We start from the raw sequence: 24,839 nt of genomic DNA on the forward strand, positions 1-24,839 counted from the left end.
AATATAGTTACCCTAACCAATCAGTAACGGAGCTCTCGGGTCAGTTATACGTCACCACTCTCAACTGTTTGCTGATTGGCTAAACACTGAGAGAACCGAGCTCGAGGCTTTTGCCAGACGATGTGCGGGGCCAAAATCTTTGGGTGGAGCACATAGGATGGCGTCGCCAGGCTACTTATGGGGTACACAAGCCGAAAAAGGTTGGGAGACACTGTGCTAAGACTCTGTACCATTACACCTTTGACACACGTTCATTTCTGGCCTGAGAGGGTATCCCCAACTTTTCCCTCTCTCTTTCCACATTTTTCCTGTCACACCCTTTCACCGCCCTGTCCAAATAGACGCCCCAAAAATAAAAGCCCCAAAAATATTTTGAAAGGAATCTGAGGATATCTTAGTCGTTCACCTTATTGGTGGAGGGAGTGACAAGTCATCACACTTCCCCATCCACCTCCATGACTGAGGTACCCTGAGCTAACCCGCCACACAGCTCTCTTGGGGCACCGCTTGGGCTGCCCCTTTTCATGGGGTCAGACATAAATGCAATTTCTGTGTGTGCGCTCTGTGCTTTGATGTGTTGTGTCACAATGACAATAGGACTTTCTCAGTGGCTTAAAAAATAACAATTATTTTCTCTGCACCAGAAAGTTATCCACTCTCAAGATCTCTTTTTAGTGTTTTTTTGTCTCAACACACAAATTTCCCAATTCCCAATTTTATTTATAGTAGCATAATGATGAATTGCATTTGATTTTGGCTCTACGTATCTATGCCTCAAGATGTTATTATTATTTTGTTCTTCGTTAGTCACCATGGATTTATTTTATTGAATACAGATGGTCCCTATTGTGTAATTTCCCTAATGTCATTCCCCTATAGGGCTGGGTAAAATAATCGAGTTAATCAATAATCGATCACATAATCGATTCACAGGGCACAAAATCTTTTTTTTTTGTTCTTTTTCTTTTTGTTCTTTTTTTTTAGAATTTAGGTCTATGGAAAATACCCAGTAGGTATTAGTCAATTAGGCCTAGACCTACTTATTACAAATTAGCAATCTGTTAACACTGTCAAGCCACAGCCCTTTGACATTTTTATATAAAAATAGGCAACAGCATCTTTTGGGGGAAATCCTGGCACCAAGAAGGGAACGGATTGAATCGATTGGGAATGAATCGAATCGAATTGAATCGTGATTAATCGATTCAAAGCTCTAAGAATCGAAATCGAATCGATACAGGAACATGGCTGCGATAACCAGCCCTATTCCCCTGTATAGGAAAATAGTGGAGAAGTAGGGCAACAATAGCACCACATGTTAAACACAAACCACAGAGAGAGGGAAAAAACGATGTGTTGAATTGAAGGAATGGATTTATTTGATTATTTTTTATGTAAAAACATGGTACAGCAAGTGAAACCATACATACATCTCTGTTCAACTCGGCGATAGAAGTGAAGTGTTAAAGGGGTATGCCACAATGCTACAATGCTACACGGATCCATTGACTTTCACTAGCTTAGCGACATATTACCTCTTTTAACTTGTCTTAAAGCAAGACAACGCTTAACATGAAAAATAAGACACTTTACCACCTTTATAAACCCCAGCCAAAGATTTTAACTGTATTAAGCCCCAAAATAGTGGCATACCCTTTTAATAAATGGCGGTACACACAGTAGGAATATGCACGTAATATTGAATATTGAATCGGTGCAAAGACGGCCACAGTCTGTAAGGTTTAGTGTAGATTTTACAAAACGCTTTTACAAAAAAATAATAAAAAGAATCTCTAAAAACAAATCCTTAGCAGGATCACACAGGGTCATCATGTAAATTTCTCACTCATAATGACTTTGTGACTTTGAATGAGGGAAAGGAAATCTCATTAGACCATTAAGCCCGAGAGATATGTCTGGTGGTCTGGTTGCAGTAATGTGTTGGTCTGGTCGGTGCTTTAAGTGTGCCATTACACACCACCAGTGCACTATGGAGTAACTTACCAGCACTTCTCAATTTCTCATTTACAGCCTCAACATGTCTGGAACTCCTAATGACGTACCTGTATATAACACTGTATTTAAACTTTTTTTTTCTTTATTTGAGTACCAACACTTATTTTTTTGCGTTTGTCTGGTTGTTGTGATGTGGTGGTCCTGGGCCCCGTTTCTCGAAAGCATCATTGCTAACCTGTTAGCAACTTACAAGGTTTCCAGTGGGAAATTGTATTGCAACCACGTAAGTTGCTAACTTGGTTAACAAAGGTGTTGTCGAGAAACGCACACCTGAGCCGCAGTCTTATACATGGGATCACCGTGTTTATCAACACGGTATTGTGAGGAGGAGGCGCAAGACACTGGCAGCCAACCACGTGAGCTAATTTTTTGACCGACAGCGGTTTCCAACAATCAAACATTGAGTGGTGCGCAGCTAGTTTCGTGTGGTCAGGAGAAAACAAAAATGTAGAAGAACCCGTGTATTCACACTGCAGCGAGCGAGTGTTTTTAATCAGTAATCCTCCTCAGCTGCATTGATGATGTCATCGTGCTCCTCGGTGCAGCCGGCTGCGGATGAGATCTATACCCTACGCACTCCATAGCCCATGCCCTCTTTTCACTCATACACTTACTTTCACTCTCTCTCTCTGTCTCTCGCTCTCTCTCTCTCGCTCTCTCTCTCTCTCTCTCTCTCTCTCTCTTTCTCTCCCCCCGACTGTGCTTTTCTGCACGCACCTTCATCAATCTGTCCATTAAACCATCAGCCATCAGCTTTGCCAAACCAGCACTCTAGTTCAACATTGCACAGCACATGAGGGTCATCCAAATTCCTCTCTCTCTCACCCTCTCTCACTCTTTTGGTTTGGTTTCTCTCTCTCTATCTCTCTCTCTATCTCTCTTTCTCATTCCCTCTCTCCCTCTGTCATGCTCTCTTGCTGTCTCTGTCTCTCTTGTTCTGATACTCTCTCTCTCTCTCTCTCTCTCTCTCTCTCTCTCTCTCTCTCTCTCTCTCTCTCTCTCTCTCTCTCTCTCTCTCTCTCTCTCTCTCTCTCTCTCTCTCTCTCTCTGTCTCTCTCCTCCTCTTTCTCTCTCTCTTTCTCTCTCTCTCTCTCTCTCTCTCTCTCTCTCTCTCTCTCTCTGTCTCCGTCTCTGTCTCTCTCCTCCTCTTACTCTCTCTCTTTCTCCTCTCTCTCTTTCTCTCTTTCTCTCTCTCTCTCTCTTTCTCTATTTCTCTCTCTCTTTCTCCTCTCTCTCTTTCTCTCTTTCTCTCTCTCTCTCTCTTTCTCTATTTCTCTCTCTCTCTACCATGGTTCTGTATATTTCTCACTCCCTCTGTCTACTCCTGTCATGGTCTGCTTGATCTCCCTCACTCACTCATTCACTCACACTTTCCCGCTCTCCCCTTTCTCATTCACCTGCTCTCTCTTGCTCAATCACTCTTTCCCTTTACTGTACTGCACACTACTTTCAATGTTCTCCGCTTTTGTTGTTCAAACACAGTCTTTTGTATTTTTTTGTGTTTTTTTGTGTTTCTTTGTGTTTTTTGTGTGGTTTTTTTGTGATTTTCCATATTCCTCTCCTCTGTTTGCCTCCCCAGCATTGCCGGTTCCCCCCGGACCCTTCTGCATTGCCGGTTCCCCCCGGACCCTTCTACTCTTGCGTTTTCTTTCTTCTTTTGTGGTTCAAACGTTCTCTTTATCAACATCACCCTCCTCCTGCCTTTTCACCTCTGCTCCCTCTGCAACCTTGCCGAGTCCCCTGGGGGGCGCTAATTCACCAAGGCCAATGCGACACTCTTTCATTGACTTCACTCATTCACTCGCTCTCTCCCATGCGCTCTCTGTTTTCTCTTCTCTCACTCGTTCACTCACTCTTTCCCTCGTCCTCTCAGTTTTTTTTCTTCTCTTCTCTCCTCTCAGTCACACTGTCCTACAAACGCTCAGTGGTTTCTCTTCTTTCTTTTCTTGTCCAACTATTCCCTTTCATTGTCAGTATTCCTCCTCTCTTTACTCCTCTGTTCCGCTCCGCAGAGCAGACACGCGGTCGGATTTCTCTCTCTCTCTCTCTCTCTCTATGTCCTCTCTCTCTCTCACTCACTTGCGCGCTCTCTCTCTCTCTCTCTCTCTCTCTCTCTCTCTCTCTCACTCTCACTCTCTCACTTTCTCTTACTCACTCGCTTTCACTCTCCCTCTGTGCCAGTTTGCCCTCTCTCTCTCTCTCTCTCTCTCTCTCTCTCTCTCTCTCTTTCGGATTTCTCTTCTTTTGTTCTCAAAATGTTTTCGTTCTCAAGGTTCCTCCTCTGTGTTCTGGTTGTCAAGGTTCCTCCTCTGTGTTCTCCTGGTTCTCAAGGTTCCTCCTCTGTGTTCTGGTTGTCAAGGTTCCTCCTCTGTGTTCTCCTGGTTCTCAAGGTTCCTCCTCCACGTTCTCCTCTGTTCCCCTTTCCCTCCGCAGATCTAACAGGCGGTCGGATTTCTCTCCTCTGTGTTCTCCAAATGTTCTGGTTCTCAAGGTTCCTCCTCCGTGTTCTCCTCTGTTCCCCCTTCCAAATGTCCTGGTTCTCCAGGTTCCTCCTCTGTGTTCTCCTCTGTTCCCCTTTCCAAATGTTCTGGTTCTCAAGGTTCCTCCTCCGTGTTCTCCTCTGTTCCCCCTTCCAAATGTCCTGGTTCTCCAGGTTCCTCCTCTGTGTTCTGGTTCTCAAGGTTCCTCCTCTGTGTTCTCCAAATGTTCTGGTTCTCAAGGTTCCTCCTCTGTGTTCTCCTGTGTCCCCCCCCTCCCCCTCCGCAGCGCTGCAGGTTCTCCTGGACCAGTCCACCAAGGCCAACTCTCCACTCAAAGGTCACGAGAGGACAGTGCAGTACCTGCAGAGACTAGGTGAGAACTAAACCCGCCGCACTGCCGTTTACACACCAGTGTTAATTTTGTCATCCATTTTTTTATTTAGTCTTAGTCTTAGTCTTGTGTCAAAGTCCATTCTTAGTCTTCGTCGCTTTTAGTCTTTCAAAAATCATTTTTGTTTAGTTATTATTTAGTCGACTAAAATTCCTCAACATTTTTGTCTAGTTTTAGTCTTTCACAAATAATTTTTGTTTAGTCATTATTTAGTCGACTAAAAGTCCTCAACATTTTTGTCTAGTTTTAGTCTAAACATTTTAGTCTTAAGTTTAAGTCACAATACAATAAAACACAGGGCCTTTAGTAATGCACTGAGACCTGGTTATTGCCATTCAGGTAAAGCAGTCAATAGTGCATACAAATGTGAATATGTCGCTGGTGCTACGTATTCGTAAAGGGATTTTTGTTTTGTTAGAGAAGCTTCTCCCCCAATATTCGTTAGGGTCAGTCTGCTAAAAGTAAAATCGGTGGATGGATTCAGCTGTAATTAATCATTTTTTAAATCCCATAGTGTCCCTTTAAAGGTACAATTAACAATTAATTTATAGGTTTTAGTTGTGGTTGTACCAATTTATGTCTGAGCCCCCCAAAAAAGTCTACGTCTTGGTCGTTTTTAGTCTTTCACAAATCATTTTTGTTAGTCAGAATTTAGTCGACTAAAAGTTAGTTCTTAGTCTTAGTCACTTTTAGTCTTTCACAAATCTTTCACAAGTTTAGTCATTATTTAGTCGACATAAAGTCCTCAACATTTTAGTCTCGTTTTAGTCTTTCACAGATCATTTTTGTTAGTCAGAATTTAGTCGATTAAACTCTCAAAAGCTTAGTCGACTAATATATTTAGTCTTAGTCTAGTCGACAAAATTAACACTGACACACACACACACACACACACACACACACACATGCATGCATGCGCACACACACACACACACACACACACACACACACACACACACACACACACACACACACACACACACACAGTGCAGTATCTGCAGCGACTAGATGAGAACCCGCCGCACTGTCGTTTACACACACACACACACACACACACACACACACACACACACACACACACACACACACACACACACACACACACACACACACACGAGTGGGTGCATACACGCTCATGCATGCACACATGAGTGAGTGGACAGGACAGACATACGCACACATTCATGTATGCTCCTAGACGAGCTAGGGCACATTCACACACGCTCTCACACAGACACACACACTCATCCTCCTGCGTCTCATCCTGTTTGTTTACACCGAGTCCAAGTGCAGTGTGTGTGCCACAAATAAACACAGACGACCTTGAGGTAACTTGTTTCCTTCTCCCTCCTTTATCTCTCTCTCGCTCTCGCTCTCTCTCTCTCGCTCTCTCTCTCTCTGTCGCTCTCGCTCTCTCTCTCTCTCGCTCTCTCTCTCACTCGCTCTCGCTCTCTCTCTCTCCATCTCCTCCCTCCTCCTTCTCCCTCTCTTCTCTCCCTCTGTGCCAGTTTGCCTTCTCCCTCTCCCTCTCTCTCTCCTTCCTCCTCCCTCTCCCTCCCCCTCTCCGTTTCTCTCTCGCCCTCTCTCTCTCTCGTCCGCTCTCCCTCTCCTCCCTCCTCTCCCTCTCCCTCTCCCTCTCTCCTCTGTGCCAGTTTGCCAGGTTGGTCAGCATATTTATTTGCCCAGTGTGTGTGTGTGCATTTGGCCTGAATTGGCTCCTCAGTGCCGTCCAGACTGGGGTGTTGTTGTTGGGCTGGGTTTCCTTGGCATTAGCTTACACCGCTATAGTAAACAAGTAAACGTATGCCTACATATTGTCCCGTCCTTGGCTTTTTTTTTTTTTTTACACGGTTAAGGTTTTCGGTGCTGGATCTTTGTAAAGATGTGAGGTGTGGTCTGTTTGACAGGATTTGGATTAGGGATGCACCCGATACTGCTCATTATACTCGTGCGCGTACTCGTCAAGCACTTGCCGATACCAGGAACGATACTGTTATTACACAAAGCAATGCAAAATATTGACTTGAAAGCAGCATGGAAAAAAGTGCCACCTCATACATTTACTAACATTTAAATCTACATGGAAATGGACAATAAAAATATCACAGGTGGAAAAAAAGGCCATGCATTTATTTTCACTGTATTTTGGTGGTAAAAGGTATTGGTATTGGTATCGGTATCGGTACTCGATATCGGTATCGGCAAGTACACACATCAATGTACTCGTACTTGTATCGATTTTCAAAAAAGTGGTATCGGTGCATCCCTAATTTGGATACATTTGAATAAAGTGGGTTTTATAACTTCCTCTGACTCACGTTGTAACAAGCGGCACATATGGAGGGGTGCCATGAAACGAATAATAACAAGTCTGTTTAATTCTGATGAAAATTAGAACAACTCCACAATTACCGTGAGGAGGTCCAGGTTTATTTTTCATCCTCAAAGGTCATTCAGAAGTTATGGGTAAACAAATTGATTTAATAGACGTTTGTGATGATGATGATGTAGCACTAAAATATTAGCCGTCTACTGGGTGCCTGCTGGTACCAGCTCAAGTCTCCTCACCCTCAGGGATAGGGCTGTAACGATATTGTATCGAACCGAGAAATCGTGATACACAGAGTCACGATACTGTATCGTGATACAAGGAGGCAGTATCGTGATACACCCTGTCAAAGTTTTATTACCCATTTGTCCAGAAAACAGCCTTATGATTTGATGTGATAGTGTTTCCAAACTTCAATGGAGATACATTTCAGAAATCGTGAGGTGTATCGAACTGTAGGTCAAAAATCGTGATACGAACCGAATCGTGGGTTGAGTGTATCGTTACAGCCCTACTCAGGGAGCACAGTACTGTATAATGATTTTTTGGCCGTAATTTATTGGCTGGACATACATGGGTAGAAAAAAATAGGAATAAAACTGCCTGGCGATAAAAACAAAGCTGCACAGCTGCCAATGATACATGGAATGACCCAAACACACACAAAGGCATCACTGAACTGAACTGAGTGCTCCTGGTATGGCTAGGAGAGAGATTGATTCATTCATTCTCACTGATGTTTGTGATCAAATTCAGGTCATTCCCTGTTTTTTGATTGTGAAACACTACACTGTGCACGACTGCTGCTTTGACCATTTCTTCTGTGTTTCTTTAGGCGTGGAGAACATGGGCATCATCTTTGAGTTTTCCCCCTGGGTGCTGAAAACCTGCCCAGAGGACGGCCTCAAGGTATGTGGATGATGCATGTCTGATTGTTTTCAGGCTAGAACAGTGCCCGATCCAGCATCAGTTATCTTCCAAAATTGAAGTGCTTAACTGCCACGAACACCCAGAGTTCATTTCAGGTTGTGTTCATCATCTGACTCCATGTTACTCAAATATGAACCTAATGGCGTTTACGTTGTCACCATGGTTTGCAGAACATAGCCAAATATTTTCATTGTGTTTTATTGTGAAAGCGTCAGTCGGCATTAGGTGTGGTAACGGCTACTGGCACAGTTCTCTGTTGGTCTGAATGTGCCTTGAGAGAGATGGATATACAGAAATTTTGTGGGAATTTGGAACAGAGAGTAAACGAAGCAACATACGATTAAAATAACATTCCACTAATTTTTAGAGATGCACCGGATCCGGTTCAGGTTCCGGATCCGGCAGGATAATAGGGTTTTTCACAGGATCCGGGTCCGGCAGGATCTTAAGCAGTGGATTCGGTATCCGGCATGTTACCTAAAAATCAGGGTCTGGTGCATCTCTAGCCTAGGCTTTTCAGTCAGTCTTTCACAACCCCAAACACTGCATGGAGTGAAAGCCCTTTGGAAGCGGCCATTGCAGGCAGTGTGGCAATAGGCCCACGTGTGCCAGTAGACCATATGTTTCAACCCTTTTGTAGGATCCGGTATCCGGTTCCGGATCCGGCAGGATCTTAAGCAGTGGATCCGGTATCCGGCAGGATCCTAAAAATCAGGATCCGGTGCGTCTCTACTAATTTTCTCCCCTCAGGCTTAATAATTGAGGTTTACTTTCTCTTTCTCTTCTAGCCGTTCGCGGTGTCTGGTGATATTACTCCTAGTTCTAAGCTAGCATGTAGCTGCTAGCTAGTCCCATCCGGTTCAATCATTATGTCCCGGGGCGGGATAATAGCCGGATCAAGGAAGCAGAGTGCCATCAACGGATTCAATGCTACAGTTGGAAGAACAAGGGGATGACCATTCCTATCTCCCCTCGAGTTAATTATTTAACGAGGGGGCGTGGGAAATGAACTAATTTCCTGAATTGGCGGAATGGCGCTTTTAATCTTTCATTTTTACCTGAAGGCATTTCTGTTGTGAAATGATGATTTGCAACCCAGTAGCCGAGTAATAACCTCTCGTTGTGCTTGCTGTGAGTAATTTCAATGATCATTTTTATCCACACATGTTTAGTGTTCGTGTGCACCCACTCCCAATATATGCGAATATATTCAATATATGCGGCTGTGTAACGCCGCATTATGTAATAACGGTGCAATATGTAATAATGTAACAAATTATTACATAATGTGGTGACAATCGCCGCATTGTGTAATAATTTACGCATTTCGTAATACATTTCTTGAACGCATTTCGTAATAACTTTTTTCTCATCTTGTAATAAATTATTACAAAATGCGAAATTTATTACGGAATGCGGCCGCAACTTTTTTTTTTGATGGAAATGTAATAAGATGGTGCATTATGTAATAATCTATGGATATGTTTTTTCTGCACTTGGATTCAGTAGGCGCAGCACACACACATAGTCTCAGTGACATGGTATAGTCACTGCCCTCTCTCTCTCTCATTCTTCTCAGTTCTCAAACTGCTCGAGAGTCGCGAATGATGCGGTTAAAACCGTTAAGAAATAATTTCACAACTTGTTGCGTGCAACGAGTCCAACGAATGTCTCGCACTTTCTGCTACATTACACCAATTTACAGCGACATTAAATAGGCCAGGTCTAAACACTTCACGAGGTGGTGAAAACTAAATTAAATATCTAAATTAAATATCTTGGATAGCCTATATAGACCTAGGCCTAACTAGATTTGTTGCAATACAGATTCATTTTCTAGAGCCAGAAGTGTTCCGCTGGACTGACGAAACCGAACACGATCAAGTTTGCAACTTCTTTCCCTCGTGCGCTGTCCGTCAGCACCACCTGTCATTAGACGTCCGATTAGCTTTCATTACGTGCTGAGGGAAAAACTCCCGCCATTAGGCCTATGTGCTGTTGCACTGTTGTGAGGGATATCACCAAATAATTTAGATAAAAGTCAGAACATTATTTTGGCAATGAAAGGCACACAGGTGGCTGGAAGCTCAAGCAGTCTTCAGTCTGTTCATTTAAGCTTTTGGGTGCTCTTGGATATCGGGGATCAGTTCATGTAGAGAGAAGAGTTCATCCAGGCACTCCAAAATAAGGTGCCCAAACGATAAGTTACATTAAAAAGCCTTTAATGGTACTGGGCTGGGGTTACATTAAAAAGCCGACATGTTTCGACCTCACCAGGTCTTCATCATTGAAAAGAAAGGCCTCCCTTAAATAGTGACATCACCACATGTGACCCATTACGCACTACACACATTTGCGCACACCATAGAAAACAAAGATTAAAAATAGCCTGGGGTAATAAGTGATGCCACAGAAAAAATGACCAGAAGTACAAATAAAAATCACAAAAAACAAGTAAAATCAATATCCTCATTTAGACCAGTATAGCGCATGGCATCCAGTTGGTGTATCCAAAAAGTCTGCCTCTGATTAGGCCTAAGTCTTTTTAGCCTGTCCCCACCCCTCGGAAGAGGTTTGATATGCTCGACGCCCTGTATGCGCAGCAGATAATCATTTTTACCATGGTATTCATATGTTTCGCCATGGGATAGTCAAAATTGCCCACTCTGATACCATATTTATGTTCTGCTAGCCTATCTCGCATGCGCCTTTTTGTGCGCCCGATATAAAAGAACCCTTCAGCGCGAGGACAAGTTAGGCGGTATATGACAAATGTAGAATTGCAATTAATGAAATCTCTCTGTCCATATTCATTCGTGGTTTTAGTATCCACAAAAGATTTGGCTTGTGTAACATTTGGACAGTGGGGGCAGTTCATACATCTATGAACTGTCGTAACAAAAAAAGGACGGGACTGCTGCTGGCGATGATGTTTGTTTTTGGTCAATAACGTGTTGCGTTGTAGGGAGCGCGCTTCACTGTATGCGTTTTGGGTGGCTTCCTTGGAATATTCATTAACTAATATTCACTTTCTGGATTTGACGATATATAAAGACGCGGAGGGACAGCTGCACACCACCTTATTCAGAAAGGCGACCTCTCGGAACACCATTCTGAGAGCGGATTCATTCCATCCCCCGCATCTCATTAGAAATATTCCACACGGCCAATTCCAGAGATTAGGCGTATCTGTGATTTCGAAAATGATTTTCACGAGCAGGCCGAGCTGATGGAGAAAAGATTCAGTGATAGAGCCTATCACCCTAAAGCCATCCAAAACGCATACAGTGAAGCGCGCTCCCTTCAACGCAACACGTTATTGACCAAAAAGAAACATCATCGCCACCAGCAGTCTCGTCCTTTTTTTGTTACGACATATAGTACACAAGCGACGCGGATCAGGCAAATTATTAAGAACAATTGGTCCATTATTGAAAGTGATGCGCAACTACGTGAGGTGTTCCCAGAACCACCCATGGTGTCTTTAAAGAGTGCACCCAGCCTAGGAGATAAATTAATGCGCTCTCACCTACAGGTGAAAAAGAGAGAAACCTGGCTGCGTAAACCTATTGGCACCTATAGATGTATGAACTGCCCTCACTGCCCAAATGTTACACAAGCCAAATCTTTTGTGGATACTAAAACCACGAGAGAATACGGACAGAGAGATTTCATTAATTGCAATTCTACATTTGTCATATACCGCCTAACTTGTCCTTGCGCTGAAGGGTTGTTTTATATCGGACGCACAAAAAGGCGCATGCGAGATAGGCTAGCAGAACATAAATACCTGTATGCTATCAGAGTGGGCAATTTTGACTATCCCATGGCGAAACATTTCAATGAATATACCATGGTAAAAATGATTCTCTGCTGCGCATACAGGGCGTCGAGCATATCAAACCTCTTCCGAGGGGTGGGGACAGGCTAAAAAGACTTAATCAGAGGCAGACTTTTTGGATACACCAACTGGATGCCATGCGCTATCCTGGTCTAAATGAGGATATTGATTTTACTTGTTTTTTGTGATGCTTATTTGTACTTCTGGTCATTTTTTTCTGTGGCATCACTTATTACCCCAGGCTATTTTTTAATCTTTGTTTTCTCTGGTGTGCGCAAATGTGTTTAGTGCGTAATGGGTCACATGTGGTGATGTCACTATTTAAGGGAGGCCTTTCTTTTCAATGGTGAACGTAGCCCTGATGAAGACCTGGTGAGGTCGAAACATGTCGGCTTTTTAATGTAACCCCAGCCCAGTACCATTAAAGGCTTTTTAATGTAACTTCCCGTTTGGACACCTTATTTTGGAGTGCCTGGATGAACTCTTCTCTCTACATGAACTGATCCCCGATATCCAAGAGCACCCAAAAACTTAAATGAACAGACTGAACAGATTGCCAAAATAATGTTCTGACTTTTATCTAAATTATTTGGTGATATCCCTCACAACAGTGCAACAGCACATGGGCCTAATGGCGAGAGTTTTTCCCTCAGCACGTAATGAAAGCTAATCGGACGTCTGATGACAGGTGGTGCTGACGGACAGCGCATGAGGGAAAGAAGTTGCAAACTTGATCGTGTTCGGTTTCGTCAGTCCAACGGAACACTTCTGGCTATAGAAAATGAATCTGTATTGCAACAAATCTAGTTAGGCCTAGGTCTATATAGGCTATTCAAGATATTTAATTTAGACAGAATCCTTTCAAGCCGTGCAGCATCAACGTGGTCATATAGCCTACTGTCTGCACTTGTTCCGTTGCCTGCTTCATAGCAGAGAAGGAATGGCTTGCTGTTGTTGAGGATTTGTAACGTGGATTATCGAAACTGAAGACTTGATTTCTTTTATTGATACCTTTTTGTTTGGTATAATTACGGACAATGCAAATAACTGATTTTTGTGACGTTCGGACATTTTTGGAAGGAATATAATCGAATTAGTCCCGCCGCTTGGGTTATTGTTTTTCGCGTGCATGTGGATGAGCATAGGCTATTGAATTTGATTGCAGCCTAATAGGCCTACTGAACAGTGGACTGAAATTGAAAATATGACAAAGAGTGGCATTTTTCTCGGGTGCTATGACTTCTTGCTTTGCAAGAAGACAGTCTCCTCACTCCACGGGCAAAAAGCACCATGGTCAGACCCTGGCGCGCATGTAGGCAGACATGAAAGACTCGGAATATCGGGAAAAATTAAGCACCACCAGCATGGACAGCTCCCCACGAGTCACTTATAATGGTTGGTCTTTTCCTGGGATTTGATTCATGTTGTTTGGGGGAAAATATTAAAATAGCCTTTGTAATGTTAAGAATATTTCCAAAGAGCCAAGATGGGGCTTAAGATCAATATGGGCCAGGTTTGTCTCCGTGCGTACACACACACACACACACACACACACACACACACACACACACACACACACACACACACACACACTCTCTCTCTCTCTCTCTCTCTCTCTCTCTCTCTCTCTCTCTCTCTCTCTCTCTCTCGCCACAGACCCACGCAAGTGCAAGACAAGTTTTCACCTCCTCGTGAAGTGTTTAGACCTGGCCTATTTAATGTCGCTGTAAATTGGTGTAATGTAGCAGAAAGTGCGAGACATTCGTTGGACTCGTTGCACGCAACAAGTTGTGAAATTATTTCTTAACGGTTTTAACCGCATCATTCGCGACTCTCGAGCAGTTTGAGAACTGAGAAGAATGAGAGAGAGAGAGGGCAGTGACTATACCATGTCACTGAGACTATGTATGTGTGCTGCGCCTACTGAATCCAAGTGCAGAAAAAACATATCCATATAGATTATTACATAATGCACCATGTTATTACATTTCCATCAAAAAAAAAAAGTTGCGGCCGCATTCCGTAATAAATTTCGCATTTTGTAATAATTTATTACAAGATGAGAAAAAAGTTATTACGAAATGCGTTCAAGAAATGTATTACGAAATGCGTAAATTATTACACAATGCGGCGATTGTCACCACATTATGTAATAATTTGTTACATTATTACATATTGCACCGTTATTACATAATGCGGCGTTACAGGCTGTGACTTACCCTCCATACTGGAACTATTTGAGGGAAGGAGCATCAGGAAGGCAAAGAAAATCTTGGCTGATCCTAGTCACCCCAACCATGAACTGTTTACTATGTTACCATCTGGGAAACGGTACAGAAGCCTGAAATCTCATACTACCAGACTCCAAAGTAGTTTCTTCCACCAAGCAATAAGATTACTGAATTCATGCTGAAGACAACAAGGCACTTTCTTTGCACTTTTTCCCCCCCCCCCCCCCCTCTTTTTTATTTTTATTTTTTAAATCTTTTTGAGGACACAAGAAAAACACAACAATTTTTACTCTTTATAGGCTTCAAACCTATAATAAGACGTAATAAACTAATCTTGAATCTGAATCTCATGCTGTGATGTAAGATACTGAAATCTTGTATCACTTGTATCTTAACAATGAGTTGCACTGTTAAAAATGGGTGCCAAAAACCAATGAATTAATGATGATGAAGTATGCGAAGTATGTTTGATATGAATCTTCACGGAGGACATACCTGTGCTGTGCTGGAGGCAACGGTAGTAATTGTGACAATGTTGCAATGATGGTGATAATGAGTAGTAATATCAGTATTCATAATAAGTGTATGTCTCTCTGTCTGTCTGTCTCTGTCTCTCTGTCTCTCTGTCTCTCTGTCTGTCTGTGTCTCTGTCTGTGCTTGTGTTCAGATCTTCACGGAGGACCTGCCGGAGGTGGAGGCATTGCCGCGTGACAAGGTGCTGGTGTTCCTGAAGGAGGGCTTCAAGGAGCTGGCCGCGCCCTATCTGGAGCACATCATCCACGTGTGGGACGAGACCGGGCCCGAGTTCCACAACGTGCTCATCCAGCTCTACCTGGAGCGGGTGCAGGCCCTCATGAAGGAGTACCTCAGCACTCTGCCCGAGGGTACGAGTCACACACACAATACAAACCTAAAAGCACTATTAAGCCCGATTCGGACGGGACTTTTATTACCTATGGACCCCCCGGTAATTCGGAATAATTACGGAGAATGTCTGAGTTCTTTGTCCTGTGCGAATGTGCCATGTCCGCGATTTGTGAGGTAATAATTCCGCCGCGAATTACCTACTGTATTTCGACGAAACTCAGAATGGGCAGAATGCAGTAATTTCACATGGGCGCGCCTTCTGCACCCCCTTGTTATGTCTGTCAATTGAGTAAATAACGGATGTTTATTTATCCCGTCCGAATGCGCCCCGAAAAATGACGGAGATCCGGGGGTAATTGCGAATTACCAGGGGTCCATAGGTAATATTTATCCCTACCTGGAGCACATCGTCCACGTGTGGGACGAGACCGGGCACGAGTTCCACAACGTGCTCATCCAGCTCTACCTGGAGCGGGTGCAGGCCCTCATGAAGGAGTACCTCAGCACTCTGCCCGAGGGTATGAGGAGTCACACACAGCCGTCGTGGCCTAGTGGTTAGAGAGTTGGTCTTTCAATCTAGGGCAGTGGTTCCCAACCTTTTTCAACTTGGGGCCCACTCGAAATTGTCAAAAATGTTCGGGGCCCACCTCTGACCCAATTAAGAATAAAACTTAAATAAATCAACAGTAGCACACACCAAAATATGATTTTTATTTTTAGAAAATGATTTCAAGGCCCACTTGGAATACCTTCAGGGCCCACCAGTGGGCCCCGGCCCATAGGTTGGGAACCACTGATCTAGGGGTTGCTGGTTCGAATCTCCCCCTGACCTCTCCCAACATTTCCATCCATGGCTGAAGTGCCTTTGAGCAAGGCACCTAACCCCACATTGCTCCAGGGACTGTAACCAATACCCTGCAAAATAATAGTTGTAAGTCGCTTTGAAATGAAAGCGTCAGCTAAGTGTAATGTAATGTAATGTAACATACAAACCTAAAAGCACTATTAAAATGTGCATTGACCGTCTTGGTTCCTCAATTGTGCCACCTTTAGTCTATTAGTTGATCTGCGGTATCTGAACTAATACCCCTCCATTCTCTTTCCCTTTCCCTGTATGGTTGTGTCTTTCTCTCTCTGTCTGTCTCTGCCTCTCTCTCTCTCTCTCTCTCTCTCTCTCTCTCTCTCTCTTTCTGTCGCTCTCTCTTTCTCTCACTGACTCTCTCTTTCTCTCATTCACTCTCTCTCTCTCTCACCCTCTCTCCCGCTGCCCCCCTCCCTCTCTCTCTCGCTCTCTCTCTCTCTCTCTCTCTCTCTCTCTCTCTCTCTCTCTCTCTCTGCTCTCTCTCTCTCTCTCTGCTCTCCGTGTTCTGTAATAGGAGTGCCTGCGGTGGCTGCAGGGCGTGAGGTGGGCCAGCTGGGAGAGTTCCGGAACAAGTTGCTGAGCTTCCTGGAAGTCTCCAGCCACTACGAGCCGGGACGCCTCATCAGCGACTTCCCCTTCGATGGTGAGTTCACACCCATTCAGACATACGTTTCATACGTACATACATTTAGCTGCTGTGTTTCGTGTCAAATTACATTCCAAATCAACAGTTTCGGTAGGGACACAGACACTCGAACTTTGCCATTTATTCCTATGAGAGAGGCGAAGGCAAGCGAAAGCAAGCGAACAGGAGCGAAATTATGAAAGAAAGTTTCATGTTATGCACGTCCCTACCGTTAGAATGCATGAAACCTTCCTCACATATCTGTAACAGTCTCATATGTAGAGGTATGAGTGGGCCTTTAGAGGTGCTCGGGCCTGTCGGCTTAGCTACCAACCCAGTACCACGGTTGCCAGATGAGGCTGATGATTTCCAGCCCAAAATATGCTCAAAACCCGCAAGAAGCACTAAATCCCGCCCAATTTCAATCCTATGGGAAAAATTGGGCAGGTTTTCCTGCAAAATGCCATTTTTACCCACAGACGGCCATCCAAAGCAGCCCAATTGGGCGGGAAACAGCCCAATCTGGCAACACTGCCCAGTACAACGTGTTGCAGTAGAGCCCATAGGGGTTAGGGTGGGCTGTGCTAACAGCTTACTGGTATCATACTTCTACGAAGCAGCAAATCTCAACAAAACACCTTGGGACCCCTGTCAGTACATCCAAACACACACACACACACACACACACACACACACACACACACACACACACACACACACACACACACACACACATACAAACACACACACAAACACACACACACCACCCTGGATTCCCTTTAGCGGTTCTCACTGCCTTTTTTAATCAGCTTCATGTGATACATGTGTACAGTTACCTATTGTTTGTGATGCTCACAGTAAGCTCATTGTGCTGAGTCACAATGCGGCTGCTTCAAGCCTTCCATTTAGCTACAGGGAGGTGTCATATGGACTTGGTTAGCTATTAGGGATGCAAATTATCGATCAATTCATTAATCATTAGTTGATAGTCTTACCGATCGACTTACGATTAATTGATAAGCTGCGTTTCCCCCCCGCAATCTCAATGTTTCTTGGAAAAAAAAACTACTAAATCTAAAAATTTTAATCAAATATTGAGATAAAATATCACATTTAAATTAATTCTATTTCAATTATTTTATCCAAAGGTGATTTAAATATTCCCACTATTCACACCCCTCTTCACACACACTCTTCACATGCCCATTTCACCTGGGTCTCTTGTCAGTTGAATTGTCGATTAATTGCGATTAATGTTTTTTTAATCGATTAATGCATTGATCGATGAAAGTCGATTAATCGTTTGCATCCCTATTAGCTATTCAAATGTTTGGGCCTTGATATCAAACGTCTATGTGGATCAAGCTTTGAAGGCTGTAGGTATTGTCCTCATTAGAAGGACTAAACTAAACATCATGTCAAGATGTTCATGAAGAGGGCATGTTAAGTATTATCACCCAATTCAAACCTTCTCCCTTTGACTACGCCGTCGGGCTGTTGGAATGCTTCCGCCTCGTCCATTATTTTCAATGATATCGGGACACCTCGTCAGCTATTATTCCTTACTTCTTATCACATTGTCTTGTTCTGAATCACTTTTTGTTGTACATAACCATAGTAATCCACATGTGTATAACCCAGTGGTCTATGCTCCAGGCTAAACACTGGATTGGACTTGGACATGTAATTTGACAGGAATTACATTGTATTGAGCATGTGTGAAAAATACACGTGTGTTTCTGAATCGGTGTTTTACATTTGCAATTGTCTTTGTGTTTTCTATGTGTGCATGCGTGTGTATTTTAAATGTGTGCATGCATGCATGTGTGTGTGTGTGTGTGTGTGTGTGTGTGTGTGTGTGTGTGTGTGTGTGTGTGTGTGTGTGTGTGTGTGTGTGTGTGTGTGTGTGTGTGTGTGTGTGTGTGTGTGTGTGTGTGTGCGCGTGTGTGCGCGTGTGTGTGCGTGTGCGTGTGTGTGTGTGCGTGTGTGTGCGTGTGTGTGCGTGTGTGTGTTCTCTTGTGTGTGTGTGTGTGTTCTCTTGTGTGTGTGTGTGTGTGTGTGCGTGTGTGCGTGTGTGTGTGTGTTCTCTTGTGTGCTTGCGTGCACGCGTGTTTGCTTTATGTGTGTGTGTGTGTGTGTGTGTGTGTGTGTGTGTGTGCGCGCGTGTGCGCGCGTGTGTGTGCGCGCGCGCGTGTGCGTGTGTGTGTGTGTGTGCGTGTGTGTGTGTGTGTGTTCAGGTCTGCTGGAGGAGCGTGCTCTGCTGCTGGGCCGTATGGGGAAACATGAGCAGGCGCTCTTCATCTACGTGCACATCCTCAACGACACACACATGGCCGAGGAGTAAGCAGCGCACACACACACACACACACACACACACACACACACACGTGCACATCCTCAACGACACACACATGGCCGAGGAGTAAGCAGCGCGCACGCACGCACGCACGCACGCACACACACACACACACACACTAGACTTTGTTTCTTCCTCAACGACACACACATGGCCGAGGAGTAAGCAGCGCACACACACACACACACACACACACACACACACACACACACACAGCCAAGGGCCATCATAGATTTTCAACAACACACATGGCCGAATCAGTACATCCTCAACCACACACACACACACACACACACACACACACACACACACACACACACACACACACACACACACACACACACACACACACACACACACACACATTCTCAGCCACACACACACACACACACACACACACACACACACACACACACACACACACACACACACACACACACACACACACACACACACACACACACACACACACACACACACACAGAGCCAAGGCCCATCATAGATTTTCAACAACACACATGGCCGAATGAGTACTGTACACACAATCCTCAATGAACCACACATCTTCAACATATGGTCAGGAGTCAGTATCACACACACACACACATCCTTAACGACATACACATACAGTACATCCTCAACCACACACACACACACACACACACACACACACACACACTCAATGACACACACACGGTCGAGGACTGAGTATCGCATGCATATTGGCCACAGATATCTGTCTGACGTTAAATTATTAGTTAGGAAATGGATCGCACACAGTTTTTCTTCTTTTCTTGTTGTTTTCTTTTTATTTTAACATTGCAGGGACTGACATGACAGACGTTTCAGCTGCACAGAGCCTTCTTCAGTGTCACACCAGGCTCTGTGCAGCTGAAACGTCTGTCATATCAGTCCCTGCAATGTTAAAATAAAAAGAAAACAACAAGAAAAGAAGAAAAATTGAGTGTGATCCATTTCCTACTACTAGATTACTTCAGAGACGCACCAACAAGACGGAAGAGCGCGGTGTGTGGAAAATAACCTTGTGACATTAAATGATTAAAATGCAACCTTCTCTCTTGGCTTTCTTACTGTTTGCTGCAAAAGCCAAACGGTACGAAACATTTTGTTGAATAGTAGAGTAGTCAGGGCCCTAAATTAACCTTTTTCACCACCAGCCAAAATGAGGAGTAGATGTAAATCTTAGAAGCCATACACACGCTCACTAATGGGTCAAAATGGCTAGTACGTTGGTCTTTCTTACCAGCCAAACTGAAATTTCACCACCATTTGGCCAGTTGACTGGTGTTAATTTAGAGCCCTGAGAGTAGTAGAGTAGAGTAGAGTAACTTTATTAATCCCCAGGGGGAAATTCAGGTATCCAGTAGCTTACATAAATACACAAATAAACAAATGCCCACATGGACATTTCAAGACACAAATAACACAGGAATAGTCAGGGAGGGGAAAATAAAAATAAAAATAGTAAAGAATGTTTTAACATGAGCAACAACAGGCTTTATAAAGTTTATATTTTTTGCAGCTCAAGCACAGTGTGCTGATAAGCCGTTTTCTGCTGTCTGCTATTGTTGTCTAGCACCTGCAACAGCTCATTTGGATGTGCACACTCACACGACCAGGCAACGCTAACATTAGCAACAACACATAAATAAAAGTCCCGAATGGACATGTCATAATAATAATAAAGACATTTTTAATTATACTTTTTGGAGTGCCTTGGTGAAGAAAAGTTTTTTTTTTCTCTTTTCAAGCAACCTTTTTGACATTGAACCTTGAACCAAAGAGCACCCACAAGAATACTTTTTTCATCTTTCTAAAGGGACTGAGCACGCCTCTGACGTCCAAACATAAATAACTATATACAGTAAAATGAGCAAAACATTTGTGTCTGAGTCCCTGCTTCTCTCTCTCTCTCTCTCTCTCTCTCTCTCTCTCTCTCTCTCTCTCTCTCTCTCTCTCTTTCTTTCTTTCTTTCTTTCTTTCTTTCTTTCTTTCTTTCTTTCTTTCTTTCTTTCTTTCTTTCTTTCTTTCTTTCTTTCTTTCTTTCTTTCTTTCTTTCTTTCTTTCTTTCTTTCTTTCTTTCTTTCTCTCTCTCTCTCTCTCTCTCTCTCTCTCTCTCTCTCTCTCTCTCTCTCCCCTGTTCCCCTCAGGTACTGCCATAAGCATTATGATCGTCTGGCAGAAGGCAGCAAGGATGTAAGTATTAGCATGCCGCAGGAGACACGGGTTGCACGCACACGCACACACACACAAACACACACACACACACACACCATACCTTTTTAATTCGTTTGGTGTAGCACCTGCTGAAGTTTCTATCACGGATGTGCATACCCTTCTTCACTACAAGATGTAGTCCACTCTCCATCGTCTGTGCTGAGGAGTCCAGGCCAGAGTAGATGTAGTGTTGGAGTGCGTTACAATATGCGACCTTGCCTCCTCCACTTGTGCTTGTCTCCTCGCCCCGCTTCCTGGCCCCTCCTCCATGGAGAAAACCATAAAGTTTCCCAGCTGTCAGACTAGCCACAACAACACTTGAGGGAACTGTTTTTCATTCACCATCCCAATTGCAAATGAGAAAAAGAGTTTACAATTGGGCTTTTGCAAGATATTGAAATATAATGCTGTGGTCAGTGATGTCATCATGACATATTACTTCCTGGTACGAGGAGACAAGCACAAGTGGAAGAGGCAAGGTCGCATATTATAACGCACTCTTGGACTGCACGCCAGCGAGCTCCCTTTAATCCGGTCTAAATGGCTTAAAGAGAGCTCGATGGTGTGCGCTCTCAGCATTACAGCATTACCTCTACTTGACCTAACGTCTTGACCTTGCACCTGTCTTAGCTTAACTTGTACGCGTGTGATACTTGACTGTGTGAAACTTGTAGTGTCCAGACAGACACACGTAAGGGTACGGGCTGGAGTCCAGCAAGGCGCACACATGAATGAGCATGTGTGTAGTAGGTAGTAGGTACACATGGGTGCACCTGTCCCCGCTGTCTACAGGACCTGGGTCATTTCATGTGAAATCAGACACTTTGGGACCCGACCGCAATCATACTTGCTGTGCCTGTTTTCGTAGCAAGGTAGCACCCCAGAACTGCATTTGTGTGAATCTGACACCAATATTAAGGGAGAAACAGACTAGGAAAGGTTTACATATGAGGGTAGGACACTATACATTCAGCCTTGATTATATCAGTCAGTGTAAGTCACAAAAAGATGTCTGAGGTGTTGTTTGAAAGCTCTTTTCTGGCTCCAGTCATTGAAAAGCATTGAAAAGCATTGAAATATGTGTCGGTCGGTTACCAAAGTGTCTGATTTCACGTGAAATGACCCACCTGTCTCCTCCATAAGAAGCAAATACATACATATTTGGTTGCCTTTATTTACTCACTGTGTAGTCTGCTGTCTGTTGTTAGTGGAGTGCAGGCACATTAAAATACATACTCTATGTGTGCAAAAGAAGAGTTTTTTTATATTTTATAATATATCCATTTTCAAAAATATTTTTATTGTGTATCTCAGTTAAAATCAGTGTTTTTGATTCTTGTGTTTTGTGTGTAAATATCAGAAGACATTGACCCAGCTCCAGTTGCCCCGATGCCATCTTAGGATTTGTAAAAATAAAATAAGATTTAAAAAAATGTTGTTAATCATTTTTCTAGAAATTCATAGTGGTTTTAGGAAAGAGCTCTTCAAATGTATGTGTCTAATGTGTGTGTTTGTATGAGCCATATGTCTTGGTGCACCTGCCTCCCCTACCCCCTTCCCGCAGGTGCACTGCCTGAATAGATTACATTACATTGCATTTGTCAGACGCTTTATAACCAAAGCGACTAACAAACGGGGACATAATCATACTAGCCAAACTAAACTACAGTACACACACACACACACACACACACACACACACACACACACACACACACACACACACACACACACACACACACACATACAGTACATAGCCTACATATCATGTTAAGAGTCTGGCCTGGGGCTAGGGCAGCTCAAAATATTAGCCCAGTAGATAGTCAAGAAAGAGGAGAGTCTTTACTTGCTTCTTGAAGGCTCCTCCACTTGTGCTTGTCTCCTCGTACCAGGAAGTAATATGTCATGATGACATCACTGACTACAGCATTACATTTCAATATCAATTGTAAAGCCTTCTTCTCATTTGCAATTGGGATGGTGAATGAAGAACAGTCCCTCAAAAGTTGTTGTGGCTAGGCTGACAGCTGGGAAACTTAATCGGTTTCTCCACGGAGGAGTGGCCAGGGGGTGGGGAGAGGAGACGAGCACAAGTGGAGGAGGCAAGGTCGCATATTGTAACGCACACCATATCTGATGTGTGTGTTTGTGTGTATGTACCTGTGTTTGTTGCAGGTGTACCTGTCGCTGCTGCGCATGTACCTGTCCCCCCCGGACGTGCACTGCCTGGGGCCCATCAAGATGGAGCTGTCGGAGCCCCAGGCCAACCTGCAGGCGGCGCTACAGGTGCTCAAGCTGCACCACAGCAAGCTCAACAACACCAAGGTGAGTCGTCACGTCACGCAATGTTACGCCACCAGGGCTGTACATTTACTCTTCTCATCACCAGCCAAAATGGCTAGTACAGGGGTTCCCAACCTATGGGCCGGGGCCCACTGGTGGGCCCTGAAGGTATTCCAAGTGGGCCTTGAAATCATTTTCCAAAAATAATAATCATATTTTGGTGTGTGTTGCTGTTGATTTATTTGAGTTTTATTCTTAATTGGGTCAGAGGTGGGCCCTGAACATTTTTGACAATTTCGAGTGGGCCCCAAGTTGGAAAAGGTTGGGAACCCCTGGCCTAGTCCATGTTCATCCTACTAGCCAAACACACACTCACTAATGGGTTAAAGTGTCTAGTAAGTTGGTCTTTTCTACCATCCAAACTGATTTTTCGCCAGCATTTTTACTTTTTCATTGGCTGGTTTTAATTTAGAGCCCTGCCCGCCACTAATAATCAGGGAGACAGACTGTGTGTTCCAAACTCCACTCTGTATACTGAGCTTGAGTGCACTTTCTGCCTTCAGAGAGTAGAGTAGGCGCAACATTTGAGGGTGTCGTGTTCAAATCACGTTCTGTCTGTTGCACAATTACGTTGTAGCGCTCACAGTGGTCCCAGTTAGAAAGCATACTACGGACCTTTTATATAGGGGAGAGACAGAGCACTGGAGTATTGATAATAGATAGGTCTTATATAACGCTTTCATGACACTCAGAATCACTTTCATAAATACATCGGGGGTAACAGGGAATGGAGAAGTGAAGAGAGAGAGTGTGCCTTATATAGTGCAGGGTTTCCGCCACATTCATTTCACCGTGGCGGGCCGCCACGCCTTCGCTATGCCCCGCCACCCCTCAGAAAATTTCGGAGTCCTGTCAGGGTTCTAGCAAGCGCAAACTTGCGTTGGGCTACGGCCCATTACGCTATGATTTTGAACCGCTTACACAGTAACGGCGTCCTGTCTGTATTTATTTGTACAATAAAGACAGATCAATGTCAGTGGGGTATCGCCCTTCTGCCAAACTTGACACTTTTCCGTGGATTTTTGACGGTTTTTAGTCATCTCTGTGAGCTCTGCGTTAGATTTCAGCGATATCTCTCAGCGCTATACAGGGTCGGAAATGGCACCTTGGGTGGCACGCGACGGCATGAGTTATGTCCAAAAGTAGCCTATAATTTGTGTTTGCTAAAAGCCATCACTGTAAAACTAGTTCACAATTAAAAGCAAATAGAAAGGAAATATGCTGCTTTTTATTGAGCTAGGCCTACTGCGTAAAGTTTTTTGATCTGCCATCATGTTACGTGCGCTAAGAAACATCATCCAAATCTGACCGAGAGAACTGTTAGACTAAC

General features: G+C 43.9%; 1 protein-coding gene across 1 annotated transcript in view; it reads left to right on the top strand.

The window, feature by feature from the left end:
- vps39 (VPS39 subunit of HOPS complex) overlaps positions 1-24,839 on the top strand; it is an 85,658-nt gene that overhangs the window by 35,525 nt on the left and 25,294 nt on the right. Inside the window, exons 15-21 of the mRNA XM_063183703.1 lie at positions 4,783-4,869; positions 8,052-8,125; positions 14,886-15,102; positions 16,462-16,590; positions 18,810-18,912; positions 21,100-21,145; positions 23,342-23,491. Of these exons, the coding sequence (XP_063039773.1) occupies positions 4,783-4,869; positions 8,052-8,125; positions 14,886-15,102; positions 16,462-16,590; positions 18,810-18,912; positions 21,100-21,145; positions 23,342-23,491 (806 nt within the window). The remainder of the gene's footprint in view (positions 1-4,782; positions 4,870-8,051; positions 8,126-14,885; positions 15,103-16,461; positions 16,591-18,809; positions 18,913-21,099; positions 21,146-23,341; positions 23,492-24,839) is intronic.

This window comes from Engraulis encrasicolus, chromosome 19, assembly GCF_034702125.1.
Source record: "Engraulis encrasicolus isolate BLACKSEA-1 chromosome 19, IST_EnEncr_1.0, whole genome shotgun sequence".
Classification (NCBI taxonomy): domain Eukaryota; kingdom Metazoa; phylum Chordata; class Actinopteri; order Clupeiformes; family Engraulidae; genus Engraulis; species Engraulis encrasicolus.